The sequence below is a fragment of the Apteryx rowi genome, unplaced genomic scaffold (genome assembly GCF_003343035.1).
Source record: "Apteryx rowi isolate R43461 unplaced genomic scaffold, aptRow1 scaffold_490, whole genome shotgun sequence".
In the NCBI taxonomy this organism is placed as follows: domain Eukaryota; kingdom Metazoa; phylum Chordata; class Aves; order Apterygiformes; family Apterygidae; genus Apteryx; species Apteryx rowi.
This window is the reverse complement of record NW_020450750.1, coordinates 92,378-106,819: the sequence shown is the minus strand read 5'-3', so window position 1 is coordinate 106,819 and position 14,442 is coordinate 92,378. Positions and strand designations below refer to the sequence as shown.

Sequence of the window (14,442 nt, the reverse complement as noted above, 5' to 3'; positions counted from 1 at the left end):
TTGAATTTAATAGTGAAATCATAGGAACTTTTCAACTTTACTGCCATTTGTTATTTCTTAAAAGAAATACCAAAGGGATACTGACAGATTAGTTTTGGCCCTCTAATATCGGATTCAATCTTCCTCTCTCTGCCTTGGCTTTGAGTTCATACATTTTTTCCCCTTTTTTCTCTGTTGCATTTATGTTATTAAGAATTAACTCTTCAGCAATTAAAGTTTTTAATTTGATCCTGTATGTCATAGAAAAACTAGAGTTGAGTTGTACGCTGGCGGTATTAATTTTCCCATGGGGACACATGCTGCTTTGTAACCAGCTGGTTATGAAATACTGCTACTCCTGGATACATTCTTTTTTCCTTCTCTGCTTTTCATTGCTGTCCTAGCAGGGGAAGATGATTTAGGCAGGAGTTCCTAAATTCATTTTTATCCTTACCATCATGATAAGAGCAGCTGCTTCTCCTGGCTTTCTCGGCCAAACGGGCCTTCTAACTTGCATACTAAAAGCCCAACTGCCTGTGCTTCCTATCTCTTCCATCCTTTGATTCTGTACCCTGCTTTTCTCTAAGATGCACTGAAAATAAATCTCACCTCACCAGCTGAGTGCTTCCTATCTTACCATGCCTTACTCTGTTTTGATGTAATGATTTTGAAACCAGCAGTCTTCCTGCTGTGGTCTGCCTCCAAGCAGTAGTGGAGTGGGGTGTCCTCGTACGAGAGCCAAGCTGTGCATTAAACACAGCTCACGGGGGCAGTGTTAGGCGGTGGCATGGCCTGGTACATACATGGTACTCTGAAGTGGCTCAGATGAGATCATGCCCAGTTTTAAAAGCTCTGATCGAAGACAGCAGTGTTTGTATCCTAAATTCCCACATCCGTATGTATACTTGAACGGGATGTTGCGTTAGGGTTCTTCCTTTCTGGTCTAGCCAAAAACTGTTCCCAAGGGGGGTTTTTTATTTTCTTTTTTGTAGAGAAGGACTTTTAGTATCAAAATTTCACTTTGGCTGGAAGGTGCCACAGGGGTCCATGTCCCAGTCTAAGGTGAAGATAGTAAGGTCCAATTCTTCAGCAGAGAAGTATGGCAATAATCTGTAATCAGGCAGAATTCAAAATCTTGTGTACTGAAAACACTAAATCGGTAATATCATTCTGTCTGGGCAAAACATGTTACTCAAGAGTGCTATGCCATGCAGCTATTAAGACATGTCAGAAGTTTAGGATTCTCCGCTGCCCAGATTACCTCACTGTGTGTGTTGTGCCTGTTGCAGGAAGGGCCTGATCCTTTAGTATTGTGTTCTTTTGCTGTTTGGTGCTTTACTTCTTGAGCTTGCTTTCATCGAAACCTGATCTATCTCCCTTATGCTTAAAAGTATTGAAGCCAAAACTCTTTATAATGGATGAGATAAATTAGAAGCCTAAAATGTTTAATCTCTGAGTATGGAGCCTTGTTCTTCAAGCAAAATCTAAATCAAAGGAGAACTATTGTTAGGAAACTTAGCAGGCAAAAAAATTGCATGTTTTTTAAAAAGTATCTGCAATATCTCATTTGCTAGGATGGCAGAAACACTATTCATTGTTGTATTTCCTTTTTATTATTAGGCACAATACATAGAATTCTTGCATCTTCATTTGTTTAGCTGTGTGATCTCTCAATATTAAAATAGAAGACTTAATTTAAGTTTTACTAATAGGATTGAACAGCAAGAAGGCATTTGTTTCAAAGTGCTTTACATTTTTTGATTTTTTTTATAAGGAATTTTTCTTTGCCAAACCATGGAAATTCTTTTCTGGATAGTCCTTTTGAAGATAGATATCACGTTCAGTTTTTAAAGCATTAGTTTCCATGTAATTTCTGCACTTGTACACACTGAAACTGTCCAGTGTATTAAATACATAACTGTAGAAGCTATCAATGGATATGCAAGTGTTCAAATAAGTCATAAGCTCTATGGTGGAGGGGAAGCTTTTTTGTCATCTGTAAACACTTTATGGTGGTGTCCTCTTGCCTTTTTGTGGGGGGGGGAGGGGAGAGAAGCAGGGGGAGTTCAGTGAAACGCATTTCATAGGAGGGACTACAGGTTGCTGTGCTCTCGTGGAAGGACTTTGCCCAGGAAAGCGTATTTCTGAGATCATATCTACAATTAAATAGTGTTTAAAACTGTCTTTACTGTTGTTTGTAACACAAAGGAACTTAAATCTCATCTTGAATTGCTAATCCAGGTTAAACTGTGGTGGGCAGCAGTTGACCTGGAGCTGCTGACTTCAGCTCATGGTCCTGTTTCACCATTGCTTCTATATTAATCTATGCTAAGTCACCAGAGCTGGGACTGCCATGCACTTTGTTGTATAAGGGTACCCTTGAAGAGAGATGGCAAATCAAGCCTGAACTGAGCATTACATGATGAATTTATCAAATCTTTACCCATAAGATGTAAGACTTTCTTGCGTCATGGCAAGTCAAATTAACAAAATGAAAAGGTTAATGAATAATTAGAAAATATTGGAAAAATAGCAGTCTTAAATTATCAGATTGGATTCTGGAGATCTACAGTTGCTTTTGAATTTCTAGAATGAGAACTACAGACCGATTATATTGCAGGCAAAAATTACATAATGTCTTTAATGTGGGAAGATATGGTGTTGGTTGTATCTTTTGAGAAACTTGCTGTGTTTTAATCATCACACATAAAAACTCCTAACACTCCAGCTGATTCTTGCTAAGCAGATTAACCAAGAGTGATATATGTTGTTAGCAAGTGTCTGAGTTGTAGGAATTGAGCAAGTACAACAAAATGATATAAACATGAACTAAAACCTTGCTTGAGGCTGAGCTCCACTATGGAGAAAGCTGAAACTGGCAGTATGATATAGGTTTTGCAGGAATTTAAGATACGGTCTTTTAGTTTTGTTTATGGATAAAGTATGTGATGTCAAATTCTGATCAAATGTTGGTTAAATATACAGTAGGAATAAAAACCTGGGTCTCTATCTTTAATGAGATTAGAGATTTAGGCTGTATATTCACTTAATATGCTACTAGCATCATTTGAGAAGTGAATTAACTATTTATTGCCATGTTAACTACTAGACTGTCTTTCACCCTTCTGTCTTTGGTGCACCCTTGGTGCACTTGTAGTTCACTTGGAAAGGGTTRTGGGAGTAGTCTCAGGTGACTAATTTTGGATGATTAAGGGAATTTTGGTAACCTACATTTGTGTGTTACCAGCCCATTATGAACAGATGAGTAATAAATAGGCTTTTACTGTGGGAGAAGCAAGATATTCGTTTTATACCACCTTTTGTGTTTTTTTGCTAGTGTTTGGCTGTTTAATATAGTAAGTATCAATATAAGCCTATGCCGATAACCCCAGATTTGAACAAGGATAAATAATGCTACTGTACTCTTGATTTATTGTCAAAAAATTATTTAGCAAAATAGGGTTAAGTGATGAGTTTGTCATCGTAAAAAGGTAAAAATACGTTACATATTAATGTAATAAAAACATGTAAGACTTTTAGGAAAAAATCATAACTTAAATGTTGAGAGACCTTGAATTGTCAAACTTGATTTTAATTTCCAAATTTCCAGTATTATTTTCATTGTCTTCAATTAAATTTTGTCAAATAATTTTGCTGTTGCTTCTTTGAAATATAAATCAAACATTTTATATCTAAGATAAATTTATATTGTAAAGAAAAGAATTATTCTAATAAAGGTTATATTCAAAACATCAGATTTATTCCAATGAAATACTATGGAAAGGTAACTATAATAGATGTCAGACAAAATCACGAGCATCCTTACAGCAAAGTTTTCATATTTTTTCACATCTCCAATAATGACGTAATAGTTCTTTCTACCTTTCAATGTCATTATCATTTGTTTTGGTAGTAACAACTTCTCATTATGTAATGCATAATTTGAACTATGTCATATAGGATTATATTTCTACCAAATCTGCTGTTAGAGTAATCCTTTTCTGATTTGAACTTTTAAAGAAAATGTTTTAAAAAAAMCACATAGACTTAGTTTACAAACAAATATTAGTGTAGAGTTTCTCTTTTTGGTTCAGTTTGTGTGTGTGCAGGTATTTAAAAACAAACAACCCCCCACCTTTGGGGGGAGCAGGGTTGTTACAGAAGCAGGTTTGGCAGAATCAGAGTAGCAAAGTACTTGACGTGGGGCTAGCATGTGTCCTTGTGGGCACTGATGGTAAAGCACTGTGACTTCTCTACGCTCCATATTGCAATGCAGCCACCATTGTTTTTCTCAACTCTTCTTTCTCCCTGAGTTTTTCTTCACAGCACAGGACCCCAACACAGTGTTTTTATGTAGCAGTGGGTTAATCCATTTGGAGGGCCAGATTTGGTAAGAAGTATTGCAGAAGGCATTATAGATTAACTTTGTTCTGAATAGGTCAGTTAATAACAAAATATGGGAGACCCTGCAAGATGTGAGCTAGAAATATGGAAAATTCAAAGGTCCTAACAATTTGATGCCTTAGGAAATTATAAACTGAAAGAAATACAGATTTATGCTAGATGCCGCAGTCAGTTTCAGCAATAACCCTATTTTTGGCAGGTGTGTCTGAAGGACTTAGCTCTGTTAGTTTAAGTTTTTACTGCCGACAGCTGTTTTCTTTGCCCCTTTGCTGATGATTGTGCTTGTAATCAGAGGTAGCACAGTGACTTGTGTGTGACTAAGCTGACCCGTCCCCAGCCCAGGGCGCTGGCTGAACCTGCCGATAGAAATGGTTCCTGCTGAGGCTGTTGACAAGGGCTGCGGCGTTTCAGGTGCATGCCGTCTGTCACTGTAGCGGGAGCAGTAGCCTACAGCTGCAGGGCAGGGTTGGACAGCTGAGAAAGAGAGCTGCTATGAACAGTAACAGATGCAGTAAGCATCAAAAATCTTAATTTGGTAGTAGCACAATTTGACATGCTTATGTCTAAATTGAAGATATCTCAGGAGACTGAAAAAAATCTTATTACATTGCTTTGTGTGTATTAGTATACACACAAAATGTGTGATATATTATGCAAATTATGCCAACTAAAGTTTTCTTATCAACTAATTTGTCTAAATTATGTTTTTAAACAAAGATGTAGGAGCTATTTGTTCTGCTGTAGTTGTCTTTTTATTTTTTGGCCACAGCAGTTTTTGGCATCAGGTCTCTTTCTTGTCTGTTTTGCCTTTTCTCTTCCCATTTTTTAAGTTGTGGAACCTAAGTTGTGGAATCTACTTTAATATTTAAATAATAGTTGTTTCTATTTCTGGATTTTAAAAATACCTATGAATGAGGAGGAGGAGGAGAACTTCATACAGGCATCAGTCCTTGAAGACTTTGTTCTGAAAGTGAGAGACTCCTAACTATTGATAACTGTCAAAGAGGGTTTAGATCAGAAACACTTCTAAGACCTTTATTGTAGTTGTTCCTAGCATTCTGGTAATATTTTTAAGCATTCAAACAGCATGTAATAGGAAAAAGTATTTATTCATAACTTTCAAATATGTTTCAGATTTATTTTGTTAGCATATGATTCTGGCAAAATACAGTGATGTTTATTAAAAGAACAACCATATATCAAATTTATTTTCCAGAAAAGAATACCCCCCTCAGCTTCAGAAAGTAGAAGCAGACCACATTAGGTTACCACGGTCTCAAGGAGTGGGTAGGTTATCTTCAGAGTTGTCATTTATTTTAAACAGAATATTTTTTTGAAAAACTGCTTTGGGCAAGTATATGTCAACCTTTGTGTAATCTGTGTACATTTTTAGTATATCTATTTATATCCTCTTATGATATTATTCTAGTTTTATACAGGTCTTTGCGTGAAAGCAGAATTTTGCCCATTTAGGCAGATTTCTGCAACCCGTTCAGTCACATTATAATAAATTTGAAATTCAACCTCAGTTATTTAAAAATGAATGAAATTGGGAAAAAACTTAGAATCATAGAATTGTTGAGTTTGGAATGGATCTCTGGAGATTGTCTAGTCGAACCCCAAACCCCCAGCTTGTTCTTGAGTTATTGGTGAGGAATTTCTGTAGCATCATTAGTGTGTGCAAAATGTAGCCATGATAAATACCACTTGGTAAGAAGTATATTCACGCACTGAGACAGCGAGTAGAACTGCCAGCATCAGCACTGCCCTGTAGCTCACCTGAAATATGCTGTCATCTCACTGGTTAGGGACCATTCTTGGGGATAATCTGATGCAAGGGAGAAAATAAAATTTTGCTTGAGGGGTAGAAATTGTGAAACAGGAAAAAAATCACTGTGTTTGAAATATTGAGCTTTCTCACTGCAGATATGTTAGTCTGTGAACCTGCTACGGTCAGCTGCTTAACCATCTGCATTAGCCAGTTATTCTACTGTGCTGTTATAAGTTAATATTAAATAGAACTATATAACCATTAATCTACACAAAAGTAAGATCATTAAAAAATGCTATTATTGTTCCTTTTTTGAAAACAGGTCATTCTTTAGGTTTGAGATATCTTCTAAGAGTAGGTTATTTTTAGGACTATGAGTATATGTATTGAAAAAGTGTTCATATCTCTTTTAAAAAAATGCTCCCTTTAAAGAAAGTTGTAATATGGAGACTGTAATTAAATGTAGTTAGGAGACTAAATAGCACTTTGAAATTAAACTGAAATAAGCCAGTGTTTTATAACATTTTGCAAAGCAGCTTTTATAGGAAAATCTCCCTCTGTACAAATTGTTGATTTAAGATTATATATTTTTTGTATTAATGGAGACTGACTGGTCCCATCCCTTTTCCTACATTCTTCCAATATTAAAAGGAGTGCCCCAATATAAAGTAGGATATGGCAGTATAGTTCACTATACTGCTGAGTCTTAATCTGTCTAATTTAGGATTTATTCCTTCAGCATATTTCCAGTGCATTTCCAATGCATTCACAGTAGTCTTTTTGTGAAAATCACCATCATCATCTTCTAGCTGATCCTCTCTTCCTTTCAATAGCAAAGGTTCGATTCTAGTTGTAATGAATTTCATATAGGTTTTCAAGGTCAAAGCCTCCTCTGAAGATATTAAGCTACAAATTGCCACTGAGAAATACCGAAATARTACTAATAAAACAATTTTCAACATTCTTTTGGAGGAATTTTTTCTTATTTATACAACAGATCATGAGACATTTCTTTACATGAATGAAACTGAGTGTAGATTGTTGGTTGTTTAAAATGGTCTTCATGTTTAACTCAAGTTATTTTATGTGGAGAAACATGTTGATTGTACTGCTTAACCACATGTGAGCAGATATTTCTTGTTAACAGCTTTTGGGTTTTTTTTCCTCCTAGACAATAAAATGGAAAACACAGAAGAGTCAGAATCAGAATCAGAATCTGAAATTAAGAGGAAGGTACAACAGAAACGTCACTGCAATTCCTATCAATCTGACTTGTCTCTATCTTCTGCTACAAAAAAATGCTTAACCCAATTGAAGGTGTGTTAGATTTAAAAAAATATATGAATTCTGTTTAACTTAAAAAGTTTATGCATGTTTTTTTAAAAAGGCATTCGAGTTGTAACATAGCCTGGCGTTCTAAAAGTCCTTAGAGTTGGGAGAAAGGTTTGGGCATTTAAATGTCTGTACCATTAATATTTTTTTAACTTAGGTATTAATATTGTTGCTAACTATGAAATATTTATTTTCCTATTTGATCAGACAGGTGCTGTACTGGAAAAGTAGAAGAGCCTGTGGTGTTTGAATTGATTGGCTGATCTGCTCCATGATTATTTTGTTAAACTAGAAACTGCTAATTTTAGCTTGCTACGTATGAAATAGAGGAGCAGTATTTTACTGTTTGACAGAATTTCTTACAGAAAAGTGTTGCAGTTGTCAGTACTCATTATAATGGTAGAGACAAAAGTATTGCAAATATGCAGTTGCTTCCTGTTAAGTTGCTATGTTTTTCACTGAAACTAATCTGTAGCAAGGGTATCCAAATGGCAGACTGTGGCCTGGATGCAGCCAACCTGGATGTTTTGTCTGAAATTTTCCTGAATACCAGATATAAGAWGTCTTGGGCATTCTTGTATGGCTCTCCATATTTCTTACTGCCTTCCCAGGTTGCTGTCAAAGAATTGTAATGCCTACTTGCAGGTCACGCTGTATATCTGTCATAGCAGAACTTCCTGCAAAGGGGATCTTGGTAAAAATTAAGTACACCTGTGATTATTATATATAACCACTTTTGGTTTGCTCCTGTATATTAGAAAGTAAGTCAGACTGCATTTCTTCTTCAGGGTGGAGTATTTCATTCTACTCTTATGCATTTCCATTATATATTTAGTTAATAAAACATTAACATAATGTTAAGTGGAAGCATTAATTGCTGAGGTTTTGATCTACTTATGCCTTAAACTTTACAGTATTCAGCAAAGTACTATATAAAAGCTAAATCATGAGGTAACAAAGCAGGTAAAAACAAACCAGAAGACACTCACAGTTTTGGGGTTTTTTTGTTTGTTTGTTGTAATCATTATATTGATGATTTTGGTTATGTTTGTTTAGAGAAGCAGCCTATGCTATGTACTGTCAAGGTAAGGGACAAAAGCAGAAAATGGTCTTCTAGGTTAAAATAGTCACTAATGAAAACAATTTAAAAATAAATGGAGTCTTGTCACTGCCTTGATATAACAATGTAGTAGGATTTCGTTCTGAAGATCTGACAGATGTCATCCCTTAATAAAGAGGTTTTCTCCTTACAAATAATGTAAATCAACAGAGAGGAAGGAGCCTCATAGCTTGTGGTCAGATGTGACCTTTGTAGGCTGTCTTGCAGCAGCTCCTAGCTCTAACTGGAAGACCCCATGCATGTAGAAGTGAGGTGTGATTTCAGCTTTCCTATTACAAAACCATGGTATTGACTTCCAGAACTACTTGCTGGGYAATGTACGTGTGGGACGAGATGGCTGGAGCTACATTTAGGAGTATCAGCAGCTTTGGTGTCCGTGAGCCAGGCTGCATGTGGCTGATGACATTGCTAAAACAGGCATACTCTGTCGCTCCAGTGGAAAAGCGGCAGACTGGATTACATTGTTCCAGGGCCTTGATTTCATTTCCAAAGCCACCAGACAGATTGTACTTATAAACGGTATTTAATGATTACATCTGGTACTCTTTCCTGTGCATGTCAAATGTTTTCAGAGATCTGTAGGGTTGACGCTGGAGGTCACGAATGGAAAAGTTATTTTTCTGAGACATAAGAGCTGAGGGCTTGCAGTAAAACAAGTTTAAGAGAGGTGAAAAAACCCATATTTTTTACACAATGTAATATCAGCAGCAGTCTTTTCTGAGACAAGAACTAAAGTGATTTTGAAAAGACATTGACAAAATTTGTGAGGATACATCATTGAACGGGGTGATTTAAATTCAACCCCTGACTTAGGAAGTGCCAAAGCTGCTGATTACAAAAAGTTGGGAGGATCTATCTTTGCTCTATTCCCTGTGCTGCCACCCACCCCCCACTGGCCAGTGTTGAAGGTACGGTACAGCGCTAGATGAACCTTTACTCCGGTCACATAGGATAGTTATGATCCTCTAAGACTGTACAGTTTGTGGATGCACTTTGTTTATACTGTACTTCAAACTCATTTGAGCCTTGCATTAGACTTGAAGTAATACTTTTCAGCTGCTTAAGAGATTGGGAGGGGCGGGGGGGAAGTATTTTTATGAATGTGGTAAGGGGAGGATTCTGTTTCCATAATTTATAAATTCATAGCTGAATATAAAAAGACAAAAGATGAAATCTTGCTGCAACTGAATTCAGTAGCACAACTCTCTTTTCTTTCTTTCATTTTTTGTGGGTTAAGAGTTTTGTACTGTATTTGTGATAAAGAGATTTAAGAAAATGTTTCATGCATTTGTCATGAACCAGAGCTGTCAACCCATGCAGGTCATCCACCTGAATGTTTATAGAGGCTTTGACCAGTTTGGTAGTGTTTGTTGTGGTATCTTGCCAGAGGAATTACAGATGTAACCAGCTCATTGTCAGACATAGATTAAATCATTTTAATCTTAGTAGAGTATAATAGGTTGCCCTTTATAAATGTTAAAAATACACATCATTTTTAAAGTGGGGGATGTTCTTCTTCATATGTGCTTACAAAAAAMCCCCCTGAAAAATAGCAAGAGCTTTGAATGCTAGAATTTTTAGAGATAGGACGGAGGAAACTAGTATTTTTTTGTATTTTGCAGATTTGCAAAGTTTAAAAAATGTTGTACTATGCAGGTTATAAGGCAGATACATTTAGATAAAACTCACCTACTTTACTCACTTTATCTTTAACTAGAATGTGACTAAAAAAGAGTATACCACTCTTAATTAAGCACTGCTGTGCCTACCCTCAGGATCCAGGCTTTCCAACCACAGAAGGGAAGTTGTTTTAGATTTTGGGTTTGTGTTTGGGGGGTAGGGGAGGGGAGGTTATTTTATACTTAAGATCCTTCAGGTACCATTGGTAACTTCTACTGAATATTTTCATATCATGTCTTTTCTGATTGCAATTCCTCAATATGATTAGCAGTATCTTTATAAAAAGTACATTTTGTAACTGAGCACTTAGGCATAATACTGTTTTTCACATCACTTGCTATCCTATCGCACCACAAAGGTAGCACATCCAGTTATACATGTTGTTTGTTAAAGATGCTAACAAGGTTTTAAAGGCCCAATGTATTTTATACATTGGCTTTTGTATGTATTTTGCTACCGCCTGTAAGGCTTTACTAAATTGCCAGAGTTTTTATAAAAAGTAGTATATTTTCCTCTTATTACTTTGTTTTTACATTTGTTTTTAAAAATGATTGAAAATCCCACACCGGAGGAAATCTTTTGTATTGGAAAGTTGTTCATGGCTAGGGGTGCCAGTGGTGGTGGACATGTTTTGAATACTGATTCCAAAGAATTTTTGTGGGATTTAGATGTTTATTGTCTTGTAGTTTGCAATAAGGGGCTGTATCACATGCGCTCAGTGGTCCAGCAGGCAACACCATACATTAAATCGCAGTTCTAGCAGTGTCCCATATTCAACTCAGTAGGCACTCAATAACTCACATGCTAGGTCCAGATTTCCTTAGACTTAGAAGTCCAAATTCTGCTTTTGTAATATGCCAAGTACTTTTTTAATTAAGGAGGCTCTAGTAGATGTGTGAGAAACAAAAAACATCTCTGTCTTTACAATGATTATTTTCCTTTGTAGCCCCTGCCTTTCTCTTGAAAGTCTGAGGAATGCCTCTTCCCCAAGTCCTTTTTTCTCCAGACTTTAGGGCAGTGTATTTTCTTCTCACTGTTTTTGTTTGTTTTCTTTTGAGGAGTGATTTTCTACAGTCAGGTTGTTGGAAGATGTCCTGGGACAAGACACAAATGAACTTAATGATCTAGGGGATTGCTCCTCGTCCTTTTAAACATTTCTCTGATGATCTTCAGTTTACTTTTTAAATTTTGTCCAATGAAACTATTTTTGTAGAAATGCAGCTGGATGCAACTGGACCTTCTTGCTGATGTGTAATATGTCTGAACAGTGTGCAACCTTTTACATATGGAAGGAAAAAGAACAGGAAGGAAATCTGGACTGTCAAATGCTAATCACTTTTAAAATTGACAACAATTGATATTTGTCCCTCTTATCCCTTCTTAGGTGAAAAAAATCAAACTGTATTTTAATACTTTAACTTTACGTGCTTACTGGAATTACTAATATAGCATTGTTAATCTTCATTTTGAGCAAACGATTAACTGTGGTCTTTCTTGTACTTAGACCCCATGCAGTTACTGATTGTTGCATTTTTTCCTTTTCCCTTTTCCTCTCTAGCTTTTGGAGCAAATTGATTATTCAGCTGATTGCCCAAATTGTGGGCGGGCAAACGAAAATCAGACCAAATGCCGACATTGTGAAAATGTTTCTCTTAAGGATTTGCAAAGAGTCTCCAGACAAACTGTGACATTAAGTGAATCTGTGGGACCTTTATCACGTTCTTCAATACATCAGAATTCAACAGGGCAAAAATCTTCAGGTACAGGGTTCAACACAAAGAAGTTTTATAGTTCTGCTGTCGGGAAAGGCCCAGCGGATATTCTACTGAGCAATGATGTTGTAGGACATTCTATGTTCCGACAGAATGGAAAAGTTGGTCTTATAACTGGGACAAAAAGCCCTAAAATTACAGGAAACCTAAGACAAAGGAGTACAAGACCATCTGAACTAAATGATCCGAGTAAGTACCCTTTCATGAATATAGCCATAAACTGAAAACCCCAAGTATGCTACCGTGAAAGAACCATCCCCAATAGTTTACATTACTGACTTTACTTGGTATTTTGGGGGGCTTTGGGGGGAAAAGAGACATACCTTTTTTTTTTTTTTTTTAATGTTCTTTTCCTGTAGTGAGGTACTCTTTGAAAAAAAAATCAATGTTGGGGAAAACAAAATGTTACTACTTTAATCTTAAAAAAAAATAAATAACTTTTTACTTTTTCACTTTCAAATATTGTTCTTAGCAAGACTCCTTCATTCCTTCTCACAAAGGGAAAGACAGTCTTTGATTTTTTTTTCTTTTCCTTTTGAGCTGTGCATCCCAACAATATACCAACAATGTACCCCAACATCATCTTTGAATTTCATAATGTCTAAAATGTTAATCTTTATGCTTCATCTGTGTAAAGACACACTAATTAATAAGCAGATAGGGATTGGAATTTGGAAAATTCTGGTTCTAGTTCCATGCTTAGTTTGCTAGACCATGTGGTCTTACTGATTGGAATAGCTTAAATCATAATTTCTCTAGTCATTTTTCTTCACGTTGCTTGTATTACACAACCTTTTTAAAACTAATCTTTCCAGCAGAAGAGGCTTAAATTAGACTTTTGTTGTACAATTCACTGTCAGTTCTTTACTGAACCCAGAAATGGGTGACCCCATTTCTGTGTTTAGGCGGGAAACGGTGATACTTATTTCTTGCATAGTTAGTTATGGGAAATAAGTGAGGGAAAGAGAGCCTGTGAGCATATTCCAAATAAACATTAGTAAAAACATAATATAATAATAAATGTGGACTGCATTTGGTACTGCAGGACAATTGCATAAATTACTTTTAAGCCATTGCTTAAAAAGAAATTTCTGTGACAGAAAAATGTAGTGGTTGAGAATTTAATATTTTCTGTTTAGTTGTTTTGTCTAGTGATGATGATGAGGAGGAGGATAGTGGCAGCACTAGGAGAATGGAAAGCATTTCACCTCGTCCTGCAGATTCAGCCCGCTCCTCCCCAGCTCCTTCTACAGGAAAGGTGGAAGCAGCATTAAAGGAAAACAGTTGTGGAATAGAACAGAGAATAGGTAGTATTACAACAGATACAGAAATTGCAGTCACACTACCAAGAAAAGCAAGAATGAAAGATCAGGTACTGATTTAACGCTTTGTTTAAAGAAAACAAAAGTCAAATCATAAATGGGAAATGTAAAGGCTTGTCTTGCGTTGCCAGAAGTTGACTATATTTTACTACTTTTCTTGTTTAGCAGTTCATCAAATAGTATTTCTGCTTACATAAATGCTGAAAACATAAGAAAATTTGTTCAGCAAATTTTTATATGAGCATTCATGGTGATTTGAATTACACTTTTGACATAGATACTTCTCTGTTGAATGTGTGCTCTTTGAGACTGTGCAGGATATTTGTATGTCATTCAAGGGCCTTAGCTGCAGAATGTCAGTGCCAACTATGTAATGGTAAGACTTTGGTCATAAGAAGTTAAACATGAAAAGAGACACTGAGAACAATAGTGGCCTTCTAAAATTAAAATACTTTGACAACTGTCCCAATTAATAGCACTTATTTTAAGGATTTCATGGTGGGGCTTTTGTTTTTTAGTTGAGCACCACTGCAAGAATTGGATAAACAAAGGCAAAAAATGCACCATGAGCAGACTCCTTAAGTGCTGTCAAAGGGGACAGCTTTCACGGTATGTTAAAGACTTAACAACATTGATAGTGAGCCATTAAGAAGGACAAATTCCCTGTGAYGGTTGGTATTGAATTAATAGTGTTGCCTAAAACCTTTTTTTGGTCACTCATCCAGTTTGAGGATTGTGGATTTGATCCAACAAATGTATCTGATCAAATTTCTACCCTCAGTCTCAAATCTTTTGTGCTTTCTGAGTTAGAACAGTAAACTAATGATGTCAAAACCTTCCTGCTACGTCAAGATTCAAAAAGCAGCATTCTAGTGCTGTAACTGATGGAATTACGTATGTTCAGAATGTGGTGTATAAATAGTCACCACTATCAACATAAAGCTGTGAACCGACAGCCCACAGTGTAAAACTAGGGGGCTGAAAGCTTGGACAAACAAGTAGCTTTTCCGTTTCAGTTCTTCAGTAGTTATATGCTGAATTAATTTAAAACATTGCATTGTG

The 14,442-nt window shown here is 36.1% G+C and overlaps 1 protein-coding gene across 4 annotated transcripts in view; it reads left to right on the top strand.

The window, feature by feature from the left end:
* The window catches only part of SENP6 (SUMO specific peptidase 6), an 84,081-nt gene that overhangs the window by 38,279 nt on the left and 31,360 nt on the right, over positions 1-14,442 (top strand). For 3 of the 4 annotated variants that reach the window (XM_026079027.1, XM_026079026.1, XM_026079028.1), the window contains 4 exons: positions 5,600-5,670; positions 7,326-7,471; positions 11,845-12,247; positions 13,198-13,430. In XM_026079027.1, the coding sequence (XP_025934812.1) occupies positions 5,600-5,670; positions 7,326-7,471; positions 11,845-12,247; positions 13,198-13,430 (853 nt within the window). The remainder of the gene's footprint in view (positions 1-5,599; positions 5,671-7,325; positions 7,472-11,844; positions 12,248-13,197; positions 13,431-14,442) is intronic. The other variant, XM_026079029.1, reaches the window with a different exon arrangement.